Genomic DNA, 15,799 nt, shown 5'->3' on the forward strand with positions numbered 1-15,799 from the left:
CAAACACCTCCAGGGACGGCGACTCCACCACCTCCCTGGGCAGCCCATTCCAATGTTTAATAACTCTCTCTGAAGAACTTCTTCCTGGTGTCCAAGTTAAACCAGCCCTGGTGCAGTTAAGACCGTGCCCTCTTGTCCCAACTGCTGGTTCCTGGGAGCAGAGCCCGACCCCCCCCGGCTCCCCCCTCCTGGCAGGGAGTTGTAGGGAGTGAGAAGGTCTCCCCCGAGCCTCCTCCTCTCCAGCCTCAACAACCCCAGCTCCCTCAGCTGCTCCTCATAGCACTTGGGAAAAGGTTTTGGATTTTGGGGTTTTATCCTGGTCAGGAAGACTTCCAAGTGCAAATTCAAGCTCCCCCAGCAATGCTGTATTTGTGCATCAGACTCCCAGCGAGCAGCCCTTCAGAGCAAGGAAAGTTTACCTGTATGAATGCAAAGGAACATGGAATTCTTCCTCTGGCCTGGATATGCCAATTGCCTCCAGCACCTTGGAGCCTTTAGCCAGTTTATAGATCATAAATGGGATGGAGAAATGGTTCTTGATCTGGAATCAAAATGCAGAATTTTCATTGCATTTCTGTGGTACAGATTTCTAAAGGAAAAAGGATGAATAACAGGAAGGAAAAACAGCAATAGCAGATTTAACCAAACTCTCTAGAAAACAGACTTTATGTGTCTTAAAACAAAATAATTATGAAGGAGACAATACACAAGCATATGAAAAAAACTCTTCATTTTAAGTACCACAAAATGAAAAACATGCTTAAAATGCCAAATTGTATAAAAAGTGTCCTCAGTGTTGAGGATATTAGAAAGCCAAAAGGAAAAGGAAAAAACCAGATTTTCCATTTATCAGGAACACACACACATACAGAACACAGATCAAAATTCATTTAACAAATTGAGCAAAATACTTAATAATTGGCCTTTAAGGAACTTCTTGGAAAAGTTACTAAAAAAAAAAGTTACTCAAAAAGATCTCAAAAAGGCATTACGGAAGAAAGGCCAAGTCACTCATTGAAGAGCAGTGCCTGGGCTTTGGGCTGGTTTGTACCTGCAGAGGGGACCGTACAGTGATGACCTTGTTCCCTTCTGTGGCATCAATCTGGACAATGATGGAGTCTGAGTGCCCAGCAAGGCTCCTGACGTTGTACAGGCGTCGGCCTGGCTTGGCTATGGGAACACTCAGTGCTTCTTTATACCCCTGCAGCTCTGATCCACAAAAACATACCAAAATCTCAGTCAGGCAAAACAAATCACACTACCATTTCCTATCTGAACAGTTCCCAACAGTTCAACAGAACCCAACAGTTCAACAGCAACAGCCAGGATCAAAGTTCTCTCTGGCAAAAGCACCTGAAATGGTACTTGAGTACCACTGAAGGAAAGCTTTAAGGTCCAAATACTCCTCAAGACTGTAACTTTAGATTGTGATTTATATATTGCCCAGGAAATACCCCAAGCAGTAAACATAGGTACTTGTTGGGTGAGTTAATGAAATGCAACACAGAACATGGGCTTTGTATCAAGGCCAAGTACCTTCAGAATGGATGGGATGGAAAGGAAAAAACTCAGGAGATTATGTATTAGTAGCTGTTGTATCCCATTCTCTTTAGAGTGTTTTCTGGCAAAGCTAAAAACCAGAAACATAACTGCTCTTGGGTAGCTGGGTAACTACAGGAAGCCAAGTAGTAGTAAGGGTAGAGGAAATGAAGCTCCTGTTGAACAGGAGTTGGAATGCACAGGTCTGTGTCACAGGGTCTAACATGGTCTACCCATGACTCCACTAGAATGTCGTCCATTTCTCCAAAAGGGGAAGAAAAATTATTGTGCTTTTTACTCTCTGAAAAACTGAAGAAAAGGAATTTTACAAGTTTTTAAGAAGTCCAGTAGCTGTTTTGTGGGGTTTTTTAATTGGCATCAGTATTGCCAAGTGGTTCCAACACCACGTACTCGACATGCACTTCCATCCCCTGATTAACCCTGTCGACCCCGCGCTCCCACACCCAGCTCCTCAGCACAGACCGAAATTCAAGGAGAAGACGGAGCTCTCCTGGCGGTACAACGCCGACAACCTCCCTCGCTGGGGAGCCTCAAAGGCAGAGTATTCCAGTTCCATGCTCTGCCCAACTTCTACATCAGTCAGCTTTTCTTTTCCAGTGGAACCAACTATCCGAAAACTGGAGCTGGGAAGCACTTTGAGAGAAACACCCAGGGCATTTTTCACTATGAAAGGGGCTGTCTCTTTAAAGGAATAGTCAAACGTGGATGCAGTTGCCTCTGAAAATGCCTGGAATTAACAACAAATAAAAAAATGTCACACATAAATAAATATAAGATATCCAGAAAGGCAGTTCCCAACAACTATCATTTTTCAGAGGGGCAAAACTATATACAGCAAGACCTATGCTTTGTAGAGTAGTATTTCAGGGAAGTGAAGGTTACTTCCAGAGAATTTAATTTTATTCTGTGGTTTGCAGTACATGTTGATGCTACAATAAGCATTCCTGCTCCTCACTGGGCATTTTTCCAGTTCTTGGGTTGTAAGAGAAACATAAGATCTGGGACAGAGAAGTCACAAGGACATGGAACACGTACATACTTCATATTCAATCACAACTTATGCTTACAAACATTTGTTTGGTTCCACAGAAGCCATGGGAACTGACTGCCAAGAGAGACTTACAGTATTAGCAAGTACTTACAGAACTGCTACAAAACTGGTTTTAATTTAGAATTAAAAAATAAATAGGTATAAGTCACATTTTGTAAAAACAGTTTAATTTAGTAACCAAAATTTCTTCACCCCCTAAAAAAAAAAAGGAGGGAAAAGCAGTCTAGATCATTCATAAGCACACCTACTATCACAAGAAAAATAGGGGGAAGAAGTATTTTTAACACACTGGACAATCTACTCCTACAGTTTCAAGGCTAATCCTAAAATGCACACTTTTCTTAGTATTCAATAAAGGAGAAAAACTGGAAAGGAAGGTAAATTTCTCTTTTAATATTTCAGAAAGAGCATTGTAGCAAATAGTTGTGTTTATTGGAGCATTTCATTTTCATTTGGCCTGCATGTATGACCCTTCCTTAAGTCCTGCATAAGCACATTTGTTGCTCTAACACAGAAGCTGCTTCTTTGAAAAGCTTAGCACCACCTTTTTGCCAACCCTAAAGGACTAATCCCAGTAAAACTCCTCATCCCTTCTAGGTAACATCTGTCAGAGCTGCAGAACAGCCACTGACTTGTGACTGGCAGCCAATAAACTTCTTTAAAAAAGAAAAAATCAGAACTTCCTACAGAACCAGATAATTCAGTTAGAACTACCTTGGCCAGGTTACTGAAAACGGCCAGACAACACTTGGATATTGTGATGTTCATGGTATCCTTGGAGGAGATGTTAATGGCAGTTTGTGGCTCAGGAAGGACAATGAAATCATCCCCAGGCATCAGACTTCTCTCTTGGACAGGGTTAGTCTTCATCTGAAAGAGAAGTTTCATTAGGCCTTTATGAACACAGAAGTTACTTTCTCCTGTGTTAAAACAGGAAAAACTTGACCTACACTTGACAACTTCACCAAAAAAGTACAACTTGTAAAGCTCAGATGCCTTAAACAAATATGGATATTTTATACCAACACTGAAGGCAAGTTATTTTCTTTTTGTCCATGCACTGGACAATTAACATTATTCAGAAAAACCTTAAGATGTCTAAAGATTGATTTTTTTTTCCCCAAGTGAAACTGCACATCCCCCTCAAATCAACAACATTCAAAAGGTCAATGTTCTGCCACATAAAACTTTAAAGAAATTAAAAAATACCTGCCTATTCAAACCATTTCACATAGTTTCAAGTAGTTTACATACCTCCAGTTTCAAATTCCATTGCTTCTTTCCTCCTTCAATTCGTTCAATAAGTGGCTCCCACACTGCATAAGTTTCATTGTAATAATGAATCTAAAGATATAACCAAAATTAAACAAAAACAAAGGACCAGGTTCCTTCCAATAGAAATTATTATGTAAAACATTAATAAGAAAATAATTAATTTTGGAGGTTCTAGCATTAACTTTTAATGGCTTAAAAATTAATACACAGAAATGCAACATATCATAAATTTTTCCCCAGTAAGATCATTTTTGAAGAGTTCATTTTCTGGCTTGCTTTGAGAGCAACCACACATCCTGGTAACACTGTATCTTTTTAACACCTTCAATTAACATCATCAAGTCTCCATCCTCTCCTACCCTGTTTGAGAGAAGGACTTGGAGACCAGAAACTTCAGAGCCACGAGTACTTCATTGCACTGTGAAATAACAGTTAGTCTGAGCAAAATAGTCTCAGTCTGGCCCACTGGAACGATTCCTCTAACTCAGAGCAAACATCTGGATTTTAATGCCCTTCAATCACCTCAAATCTGAATAGAAGTTGTGGACTCAACAGTTCTGGATGTTCCCAAGTGCTGGGTCCTGCCCTTTGGCCATGACAACCCCATGCAGTGCCACAGGCTGGGACAGAGTGGCTGGAGAGCAGCCAGGCAGAGAGGGAGCTGGGAATTTGGATTGACAGGAAGCTGAACAGGAGCCAGAGTGTGCCCAGGTGGCCAAGAAGGCCAATGGATCCTGGCCTGGCTCAGGAACAGTGTGGCCAACAGGGCCAGGGAAGTGATTCTGCCCCTGGACTCAGCGCTGGTGAGGCCACCCCTGGAGTGCTGTGTCCAGTTCTGGGCCCTCAGCTCAGGAAGGACATGGAGGGGCTGGAGCAGGTCCAGAGGAGAGCAACGAGGCTGGGGAAGGGACTGGAGCACAAGTGCTGTGAGGAGAGGCTGAGGGAGCTGGGGTTGTTCAGCCTGGAGAAGAGGAGGTTCAGGGGAGACCTCCTCACTCTCTACAACAACCTGAAAGGAGGGGGGAGCCAGGGGGGGTTGGTCTCTTTTCCCAGGAAACTCTCAGTAAGACAAGAGGGCTGGGTCTTAAGCTGTGCCAGGGGAGGTTTAGGTTGGATATTAGGAAGAATTTCTTTGCAGAGAGGGTGCTCAGACATTGGAATGGGCTGCCCAGGGAAGGGGTGGATTCTCCGTCCCTGGAGGTTTTTAAGAAGAGACTGGATGTGGCATCAGTGCCATGGGCTGGGAACCACAGTGGGGTTGGATCAAGGGTTGGACTTGATGATCTCGGAGGTCCCTTCCAACCTGGCTGATTCCATGATTCTGTTCTTGGATATATATTTGGTAGACTGACCAAATATAATTCAGGTGGAGCTGACCTATTGCACAGAACAGCTCCACACGTGGCTGTATGGAATTTTACCATGCTGCCTCCATAAATGGAGATTGTACCGTCTTGGAATGGGATCTCCCTTTGAGAACAGAGCATAATTTCTATTGTAACATTGAACACAGTGCTACAGAAACAAAAAAAGGTGGGCAGTAATACGAATATTCAAGTAAGCCAAGCTCAATGTTCATATAGCAAAACTTGAACATGAAAAAATAGTAGAGAAACAGAGAGGGCCAGATTATTCCACGTAGCCACTGCCATTAAAATCTACTATTAATTGCAAACTTCCTGTAAAAACCACGTTATGCTTGGTCACACTTGCCTGACTGCTAAAGAGCTCCTAAGAGCATTACAATTTAAACCTATTATTAATTTAGCACAGACAAAGTGTACTAAAAAGTTACTTGAACGTCAGGAGACATGCAGAAGTGTTTTAAACTGCTAACAACTGGATCCCACGCACCTCCAGTGACGTGTCAGCAGTGACCTCCATCAGCGAGGACCAGTTTTTAAGGACACCTGAAAATGCAGATTCCACCAACAACAAAGGGACAGTCCGATGGCCCAGACCACACTCCAGGGTCATCTGAACTGATTTCACCACAACGTCGAACTTCTCCTGTTTCACAATTTGTTCACGGTCCTTATAAGTTTCTGTTGCTTCTGTGGCTACATCGACCCCGAGGAACCAAGCATTGCACTCGTCTATGGGCTTCACTTGCCACAGATTCTCAGAAACTTCAGCTGCTCCTCTAGAATCCTCCTCTGTTGCCTTGGGTTTTATGGCAGCCATAATGGTAATGACAGTATTCAAAATTATGGGCGAGATCTTGAACAAAGAAAAAAAAAATCTTTTATTAAGGTACAAAATCTATTATAAATGGAAATAGCAAATACTACAGGCCCTCGTAAGAGATGCAACTTAAATTCCAAGGAACAGAATCCATTCATGGACCTCCTCTTGTTTTCCTCTCCTGCAAAATGTCCCAATTCCTCCCTCACAATCCCATAGGACCAAGAACAAAATTCTCAGATTGGAATTTCCCTTTTGCCAATATGTGGTACTCCCAGACCAGCAGCCAATATCCACCTTCTCCCCACCACGCTGAAAAGCATTCCTTTGTTTTTAAGATCCCTGAGGTGTTCACAAAAGCCTGTTGGCAGAGTTCTGTACCCCACCACTCCAACTGGCAGCACAGTACAACTGTCAAAGGATTTCTGCCTCAGGAACAAGGGACTTACAGTTAAAGGCTCTTCATATCACAAATGCCTATTTGGGAACTTTTTACAGGAGAATCAGCAACTCACATCCAGAAATACCTTCACCAGAGACAAAATTATTAGCTTACCTGTTAAGAACAAGGTATTTCACATATTGGAAATATTTACCATTCTGGAAATCATGTTAACAGCCTTATATCATCCATGTACCTGGGGGGGTGTGCATTCTTGTAAGACTAACTGAAGACAAAAATAGTGGTGGTGGCAGCAGGGGGAAAGGTTATTTCATAACTTGGGAAGAAAGTGGTAGGAGGAATCTCAGAATCTGAAGTATTTAAATGAGTCCTTTTTGGTGAAGGGACTGTCAGCACAAGGAACACATAATGACTTTTTCCAACACGGAGCAGCTCTAAAAATGTTTATTTCTAGAATTAAACTAACGGGGAAAATGCAAATTTTAACCACCAAAAACCAAGCTACAGTTTGAGAAGCAGCTGTTCTTCCAAAGACAGTTTTAATAATCTTACCTTAATAGTAAGTTCTTCTATTGTTACTGCCACAGTCTGTAATCCTGAGACATGCACCATATTTTCCATGACCAAGGAACATGGTCGTAACACCTGAGTGAAAAAACATCACTTGATTATTAAGGTGACTCCTGGAATCCAAACATTTCAAAAGGTCTTGTACTTTTTTCATTCCATAGGCCCAGGGCATGCTGACCCCACAAAGTAATGACACGTTTCAGAGCAACAGCATTTTTTCATGCACTGCCACACATTCCAGCATCCCAATGTGCACAACGGCAATTTTGTACTGAAGATTAAAAGTCACTGAAATAAAAGCTTTTGACCTAATGCTTAAAAAATGCTTAAAAAACAGACAAAACCCAACACACAGACTGATAGTACAGTCAAAAAACCAGTGGTTTTCTTACAGTAGTAACATTCTTGTCTTGTTTTTCTTTGAGAAAGGCACAGGCCAACACTTTGAAGCCATTTACTTGAGCAGTCATCCTCTGTGCATCCCTTCCAGATGTCAGAGAAAAGTCACATTGGAAGGAAACTTTTAAGGCAGGAGCATCAGCATTGGTCAAATTAGCAACAAATACAACTTCTGGGTCCAGAATCACAGCTTTTACTGTCATATTTGGCCGTACAGGTATTTCTGTGAAAATAAATTTTAAAAAAGCACCCTTGAATATAAAAGGTTTGAAAGCATTACCATGTACATAATACTGAAACCATGCCTGGAAATTGCTACCCAATTATAGAGGTACAAATTTAACAAATAATGTCTCAGTTTTTACAGGAATACACTGCTGAAACTCAATATCACAGTGTTCAGAAATGAGCAGCAAACTGGTCAGAACTTTAGCTCTGAACAAATTGCTCAGTGCTGTAGAAGGACAGGATTAACTCTGCACACTGTAGTCAGTCTAAGCCCTGGCTCTACAAAGGCAAGTTGGAAATAGTTATTTTCTGGCTCAACACTTAAAGTGACTCACTTCTTTGAGTGAACACTTACAAATCAAAACCAAATTATCAATACAGAATTTCTTGTCTGAATATGTTTGGTCTCCAAACAGAAGGAGAGAATCATATTATATTCTCTCAGCTAAAAGCAGGACACTTTACCCTAGTGATGGATCAATCCCTTTGGTTCTCAGTGAGAGGTGGGAGCCTCCTGCACTCCAAACTAATCACAGGGGTTACTCCTGCCTAACCCTTGCTGGAAATATCAGAATATCAGAGCTCTGCCATGGAACAGGAGCCAGTTTGAGGCTCAGGGCACTACAGGAAAAGCAAAGGAAGCTGGACATGGTGGGTTGCAGCCAGCAATACGTTTGGGTAGTCCTGAACATTCCCTGCAAGTGCCATTTTCCTGGAGTATCATCCCTCCTCCACCACAGGACTTGGGCACATCTGCAACAGGGGAAGAGGAGAGCAAGTGAACTGCTTGCTCTCCTCTCACCAGGGCAGTTCATCAAACCTCAGGGTCACTCCTGGTGCTCTGCCAAGGTCCCCAAAAGAAAGGGAGGGCTGTTGGGAACCAGCCAGACAACACACCCCACAGGTGAGGTCTCACCACAGCTCAGACAAGCCCAGCAATCACTTCAAACCAACCAAACACTCTCAGAAATGGTCTTTCTTGCCCTTGTTTCATCACGCTTTACCTCCAGTCTTCAACCAGAAAGAGGAAATCAATATACACTGTCAGTGGCCAATTCCCACATTTTGAAGAATAATTTCATTTCTCAAGTCTGATACCAAGACAGCATCTTGAAAACTTTTGGAGGAATTGTTTTCAGTGTGAAGTCTTGCAAAGGAGGGGAATGGAGGTGGAGGTGGAAATTGGTTTTACAGACCTGTTTCTGGCTTGGATTTCCCAGAAGCAACTTGCTTTAATTGGAACTGTGCAGATCTTTCAGTTGAGGATGCTGGCATCGAGTTAATGAAAAAATCTGCTACTGTCAACAAAAACTCCATACTGGCACATATGTACAGCTTGTCAAGGACTGCAACAACTCCAGTTCCATTTTTATCCTGCTTATACCTTATATCTATCATAGAACTGTCATGTGTGTCATCTTTCTTGTCTATCATTCTGGAAAACAAGTTTAATAAGAAACATTTCAAACGTGGATCTAGAAAAACAAGGATACATAAACAGTGCCATTTTTTCTCCCCATCGTGTTTATAAATAAGAATTACTCTACAAGCAATCAGTGTTTCTTCCAGAAATAAGAGGGTATAGACTTTTCTAACAGAGGAGTAATTTCAATTTCAAATTAGTGCACTACACTTTTGGAAGTGGCACATAAGAATCACAGAGGAGTTTCAGTGCACAGAACTCTGGCTGAGGCTGGGTACTCTCTACTCAGCTCTTCTACACCATTTACTGGAATCTGCAAGACTCCAATATTTTTTTTTTGTTTGGATAACATGGGAAATCAACATATAAAGGCAGCAACTTGCTTAATATGACTAAAATTACATCATTCATTGCTCAAGCACACAGCATGACAGGCCACAACTGGCAGCACTGCTGAGTTTCGTCAATCCCACGAGAAGTGAGGGACAGAGGAAGGGAACAGTCCTCCTCAGGAGCTGGAGGCTTTCCATTGCTGGCACATTCAAACTTACCTCGCAGTCACGTTCTGAATTCCTTCTCTGAGATCATCCAAGGTACAGGCCTTGAGTTTAACTTGAATGTCCATGGAGCCATCTGAGAACATGTCCCCAGAGGATGCCATGAGGTGCAGGCGCAGTTCCCCGAGGCGCAGTCTGGCGCTGTGCACGGGGAGCAGAGAGCTCTGCCCGGGGGAAAGGGCAGGGCAGTTAGCACAGAGCAGAGCAATGAGCACGTTTCCCTTGCTGCATTTTGAGCCCTGAATGAAGGATCTGATTAGCCTGGTGCTGTCATCAGCCCTCCAACCATACAAATCAGTCCCAGAAACTCACTGAGGAAACAGAAAAAGCACACTGGGCTGCTGTGAAGTTGTTTCTTCACCACAGTGCTGGCAGTTGTTGAGAATGTATGACTGCAGGATAACCCATCTGAACTCTAGATTCCCTCCCAGAGGACCCCTCCACTCTCATCACACTAACTCATTTACAACACCTCAGCAATAAGTGGAAACCATACGAAGGCAAAATTAGAATAAAATCCCATTCCAGTGTCTTTCTTCCCTGTGATGTTCATTGCACAAGAGCTGCTTTAAAATTATACACAACTAACATTCACTATATACAAAGACATACAAAGCAAGCACCTTCACAGAGTGTATTAAGTCATAAAAACAAGGCCACATTTCACATCTTTCTCTTCTGTTTTCAGCACAGAAAAGATGTCCAGGATTGCTCACACCTGGGGATATGCAAGAGGAAAGTATGGGGCATATACACCTTGGATCTGCTTACTAACTATACAGGCACCACGCACAGCACTAGCACCATCTGAGCTAGCAATTCCTGCTCTTCAGACTGTCATGTTTACTTTGGATAACTGGAATCAAAGCTTGAATGACCAAATCAAATGCTGGATGGGTTTGGTTGGTTGGTTGGTTTAGTAATACTTTTCAGTGTGATTTTTGGAAATGCACATACATTTTCAACTTAAGGACATTCTCTGCCCAAGAATCCTCAAAGCTCCACATGAAAGCATTACAAAGCCAACACAGCTGATGCAACTTTGGTTTGCTGTCCTGACTTCTGTCCATGTGAGATGCCCACTCCACCTGTATGGTAAAGGCTTGGTCACAAACCTGATTCTTATCACTGTTGTAGAGAATTACGGAAAGTGACTCAAAATTGAAGTCAAATTTAAGTGCTGTATAACATTCCACAGAAGACTGAGCTGTAGAAACACTCTTTTGTTCAGAAGCAAGAAGAGGACCTGGTAGTGAAAAGAAGACATTACATTTCTTTAGAACACTGGGTTTGGGGTATTTTTGCTGTTGGTTTGGGGGTTCTTTTGTTGGTTGTTTTGGTGTTTGGGTTTTTTTAAGTAAGATCACAAAGTCACAAGAAGAGGAAACACTCTAAATCCGAAGACTACTCAAAACAATTTACACTTTTAATTCCTCAACATCACTTTGTTCTAGTCCTACTCTGTAGCACCTTGCAGAGAGTGGTTTAAGAACCTTTAAAAAGCTGCCATTAGTTTTCTGCAGTTCTGCATTTGCTTTAATGAAGAACTACACAAAGTACCAAGTCTGCTCAAGAGGTCAGCACTACTCTTCCTTCCTGTTTCTTTCCATAGTATAGCAACTCAACTATTAGTTAGACAGCAATTTCTTTTAAGTTTGTAAAGTTCTTAACATAAGAATGTTAAGTTTGGGGCAAAACCAGGTTTTGGCAAAGTGTTAGCAATATTTTATCCAGAGATATGCACCGTTTACATTAACACACTGTCTCAACACTCCTATTATCCTCAGTTGTTATAACTGTGCATTAACATTGTGGAGTAGATGATTTGGCATTTTTCTTTTTTAACCCCCTGCACCTGAGAAGAGCCACTGATATGGACTGAAGAACACCATCCTACAGAAGCAGAATCACAAAAACACACTAAAAACTTCTGACCATCAAGAGCTCACACTCCATGTATGTGCACACATCCCTATTTATAAGTGTTCATGTACACAGTACAAATGCAAGTGAAAAGAATTCATATGCACACATTTAAGTGCTTCAGATAAATGTGAGGTTTGGATTTACAAGTAGTCCTCTGCCTGAACATCCTCAGCCTTTGAATTGAACATACCAGATTCATGTGGAACTTTCCCTTTTTTAGGTATCTGCGTGAACTCAACGTTCTCTTGCACAGCAGTTGGTTGGGAAGAAGCTCCCCCAAGGTTTTCAAGCAAAATTTTCATGATAACAGTCAGATCATCCTCACTGAGTGCAATCTGTAAAGTGATAAACCAAAAACTTCAGTGTGGGCGACAGAAACAATTGGCCCATTTTTCCTATAGTATGTTACTTGTTATGAACAGGAGTTACAAGAAACAACACTCCATATGATAACCCCTTTCCAGTCTTGTAAAGGACCTTTGCCTGCTAAAAATGTGAGTCACTGATGAACATATGCACTTCCAACAATTCAGTAATCCCAAAACAGCACCAGATAACATTAAAGCCAAGGCTTGCATTGTCTACACTAAAGCAACTGTCCTTCAGTAGGCCTTCAAGGAGTTAATGAATGTGAATCCAATAATAAAACTACAGAATTGTGCAAAAACCAAGTACTAAGAAGTGACAAAATGCAGCCACTTAGGCCATAATACAGTGTTAGAAGTATTTTTTCCACATTTGGTTATTTTTGTTTGTACTCCTTTAAATCTCTTAAATCTCTGTGCTTCACCAGTGCTATATTTGGCCATAGCACAGACACAGGAACGACACAGGGCTCAGGAACCTGTGTCATTTTGCTGTCATTTTGTGTCAATCAGTTTGCTCTTACCCATTTAAATCCATATGGGTAATGCAGGAAAAGAAAAAGCGAAGCCCTCCCTCTGCAAAGATGTCAACCATACTTTTAAATTGTTGTGAATTAGATACCCCTTCCATTTCTATAAATCTAAGAAACACTCAACCTGAATGTTGCAGGTGAAATTTGAAGTATTAAATCTAGTTTTTAAAAGCTAACTCAACAGGCAAGCTCAATGATTTTACTGACTACTGAGTCAAGGGATAGCTCCAACAGCAAAATAAAACTAGGTTTTATTCCACTTGCACACAGCTACACCAAAACTATTCATTATACAATACCAAAGCTCCAACAGATCTATAAACTGGACAATAAAGCTGGAAGTCTTTTAACATTCCTAGAGGACACAAACTGAAATGAGTTTACAAGCTCCTTAACTAAGCTGGGTACTGTTCTGAGAAGATGTAACTTTTGATGTGGCACTGATGTGGCATGGTATTACCTGCATTGGCTTCAGGTCTCCTTTGATACCAATTGTTGGGCATTTATGATACCATGCTGCTGCTAAATTTCTCTGGACCAGTAAAGTCAAACTCACAGGACACAAAATTTCAGAGTCTGGTTGAGAATCTGTGGATATGATGCACCTAACAAAAGACAGGGAAATCAGCAGAGGAAAAATATTCAGCAGTTGCAGAATCCCAAATAGTATCATAGCAATCTAGCAGAATATGGGCATAATTATTAATTTAAAAATAAGTATGTGTGCTCACATGTGCTTACACCCAGGGATGCACTTTAGATAAACTCAGTTACTGTCCTATCATTCCTTTCTCTGCAAGAATTTCAGAGATTGTGTTCCTCTAAAAACACTCCTAAACTTGGCTTGGGGAGGTTTTTGGTTGGTGTTAGTATGTTTTCATTGCCTATCATCTTTAAGTAATAGAAAAATGCTGCAGATGGAACACAAACACGTTTTCTTTACAAACACTTTTCAACTCAGAGGAGAACTCCACGTATACCTCGATAATTTCAAATGGGTCAGCTGCACATCCATGCTGTCAATGACTGGAGGAAGAGGAGACTCATCTGAAGACACCAGCTTGAATTCATTCTGAACTCTGATTAAGCCAAGATCAGCCACCAAAGCGTTATATGAGGCTGGAGATTCAGGAATAACTATAACTGGAGCTTTCAGGTTGACATCCATGGAGAGGCGGAAGCTCTTCCTGGCAAAGTCCTTCATGCTGGAAGCTGCCATTTCTGCTGCCTGGGCAGTGACTGCAGTCAGGGCTTCCTGGGCTGTTTGGAAGTTGTTCAGGAAGTTCTGTGGAGAAGAAGTAGAAAAAAGTAAGAGTTCCATGAAAACAAGCCTCTCAAAAAAAGGCAAAATGTAAAATTAAGAAAAACAGTCCAGCTGTGGTATAAATATGAAACTCCTCATTTAACCACGCAGGTTGCAAAAGACAAAAAGGTTCAAATCATGCACAAGCTAAGACATTGCTTGATTATTTTTTAAGATACTATTAAAGCTCTCAACTCCATTCATTATTTGTTTTGTCATCCTTCTCCTTATTTGTCACTCTTCTAAAAAACACTTCTTCAGTAAAATACTTCTAGGTGCCTGTACACCAGCTCACCACAAGGGAGAGGTCAAAAAGAGCTGGTTACAGTTCATTTCATTAAAAACTTCTAAAGTCAAGAAGAGAACTTGAACTAATGCCTTACCAAGAGAGACATGAAGAACTTGTGGAGGTAAATTATCTGGATGCAGCCCACTTTCAGAGACATTTTGCCATCCACCCTTGACATGTCAGTGTAGGCTTCCCCTGCGGTGGCATCTGGGTAAAGGGACACGTGAAACCTGAACACTTCATCTCCCACGATGGACACAGCCTGCAAGATCAAGTCCACACAGTTAATATTTCCAGGCAGTCATCTGAAACAAGAAATATTTCCCCAAAAGAAGAGCAACTGCAACTTCTCAGCAGTACTTGGACACAGACAGTGCCAGGCAAAAAGGAAACAGAATCACCGATTTTACTGAATGTCTCTTCTCACTTGCTTATCCATAGCCCATTTTATATTTAACTCAGAATTAAATATATCAGTGCAAACGTCATTAAAAAGAGCTAAATAACAAATGGAAGAATATTTTGCTTCCCTGAGATAAAGGAAATTAAGCAATAAAATTCTGCTTAATATTTGGTACATTACATCATACTTAGGATTCCATAACACAGCAAATAAACTACAGTGCTGTCATTAAATCATGGAAAGAACTGGGTCTTTTTGTTTGTTTACAATTTGCACAACACATCACCTTTTTATGGACTGTTTTTGGATCAACATTTGTAATTACAATGTCCTCAAGCCTGGAGAACACTTTAATCTTTTTAGGCTTCATAGCTACAGATGCATCCATTCCTGATTTGAGACAAAAGAAAGAAACAATAAATGCACTTCAACAAATTTCTACATAAACACTTCTGCTAAAAAAAAATCCCATTAATTATTACTGAATATAAAGAATAACAATAGCTCAGAATCCAGCCTTCTACTGTGTAACCAATGCTAAGCCTGAGACAGCAGTCAGGACATAGTACATATGACAAATCTGCCAACACAAATTGACCCTAAGACTGAAGTAAAAATTCCCAACACTATTGAGGATTTTGCTATTAAAAAATGCAAGTTTGTGTTATTTATTACATAGTGCCTCCATTTCTTTTAATTTTACTCCACTATTTAAAAAAAATCACCTTCTTTTTCTGAGTCAAACATTGCCTTTCCTTGCAGGTCATTTCATACAATCAAAATATATCCTAACACACATTACAAAGACATATGCAGTGCACACAGGCCTTTCAGAAGTGAATGGAGGGAAACCACATATTTCATGTAATATTTCAATAAACCTCAGCTACTATTTAAATCAAAACCCCTTACCTTGTATTCTGATGTCTGCAATCCTACAGGTCTGATCACACACTGTGATACCAAATGCATTGAGCTTTGCAGTGAGTTTTAATTCACAGATATCATCGTGGGCTGCACCACCACACACTGCATAGGAAACACAACAGACACACAAGAACCTCATTATAAGTCCACTGTTTAAAACAAATATTATTTGTTTGTACACACATGAACTATTCAAAAAGCAACCTGCAGTTGTTCCCAAAAAGTTAAGATAATCGTTGGTTAGGATATGAACTAAGTCTTTTATTAACACAGTTTTCTTCTGGCACATGAGCAGCCACCAACACAGGCAAAAAGCCATCAAGATGCCATCTCTTCTCCTCACTAATACCTAGTTTTCACACAGTAGGATGCTGAATAGAGTGTACACTGCAGTATTTGAAAC

At 41.0% G+C, this 15,799-nt stretch overlaps 1 protein-coding gene across 4 annotated transcripts in view; it reads right to left on the minus strand.

The window, feature by feature from the left end:
• Window positions 1–15,799, minus strand: part of VPS13C (vacuolar protein sorting 13 homolog C) — an 85,321-nt gene that overhangs the window by 32,712 nt on the left and 36,810 nt on the right. For all 4 annotated transcript variants that reach the window (XM_027712339.2, XM_039387831.1, XM_027712336.2 and 1 more), the window contains 17 exons: window positions 15,382–15,498; window positions 14,756–14,859; window positions 14,161–14,328; window positions 13,455–13,759; window positions 12,935–13,079; window positions 11,767–11,911; window positions 10,766–10,896; window positions 9,645–9,814; window positions 8,867–9,105; window positions 7,436–7,665; window positions 7,026–7,118; window positions 5,741–6,106; window positions 3,866–3,955; window positions 3,326–3,481; window positions 2,023–2,287; window positions 1,052–1,209; window positions 420–541 (listed from right to left, as the gene is read on the minus strand). In XM_027712339.2, the coding sequence (XP_027568140.2) occupies window positions 420–541; window positions 1,052–1,209; window positions 2,023–2,287; window positions 3,326–3,481; window positions 3,866–3,955; window positions 5,741–6,106; window positions 7,026–7,118; window positions 7,436–7,665; window positions 8,867–9,105; window positions 9,645–9,814; window positions 10,766–10,896; window positions 11,767–11,911; window positions 12,935–13,079; window positions 13,455–13,759; window positions 14,161–14,328; window positions 14,756–14,859; window positions 15,382–15,498 (3,004 nt within the window). The remainder of the gene's footprint in view (window positions 1–419; window positions 542–1,051; window positions 1,210–2,022; window positions 2,288–3,325; window positions 3,482–3,865; window positions 3,956–5,740; window positions 6,107–7,025; window positions 7,119–7,435; window positions 7,666–8,866; window positions 9,106–9,644; window positions 9,815–10,765; window positions 10,897–11,766; window positions 11,912–12,934; window positions 13,080–13,454; window positions 13,760–14,160; window positions 14,329–14,755; window positions 14,860–15,381; window positions 15,499–15,799) is intronic.

The sequence above is a fragment of the Pipra filicauda genome, unplaced genomic scaffold, assembly GCF_003945595.2.
Source record: "Pipra filicauda isolate LSUMZ 115617 unplaced genomic scaffold, ASM394559v2 scaffold590_size258242_pilon, whole genome shotgun sequence".
Taxonomy (NCBI): domain Eukaryota; kingdom Metazoa; phylum Chordata; class Aves; order Passeriformes; family Pipridae; genus Pipra; species Pipra filicauda.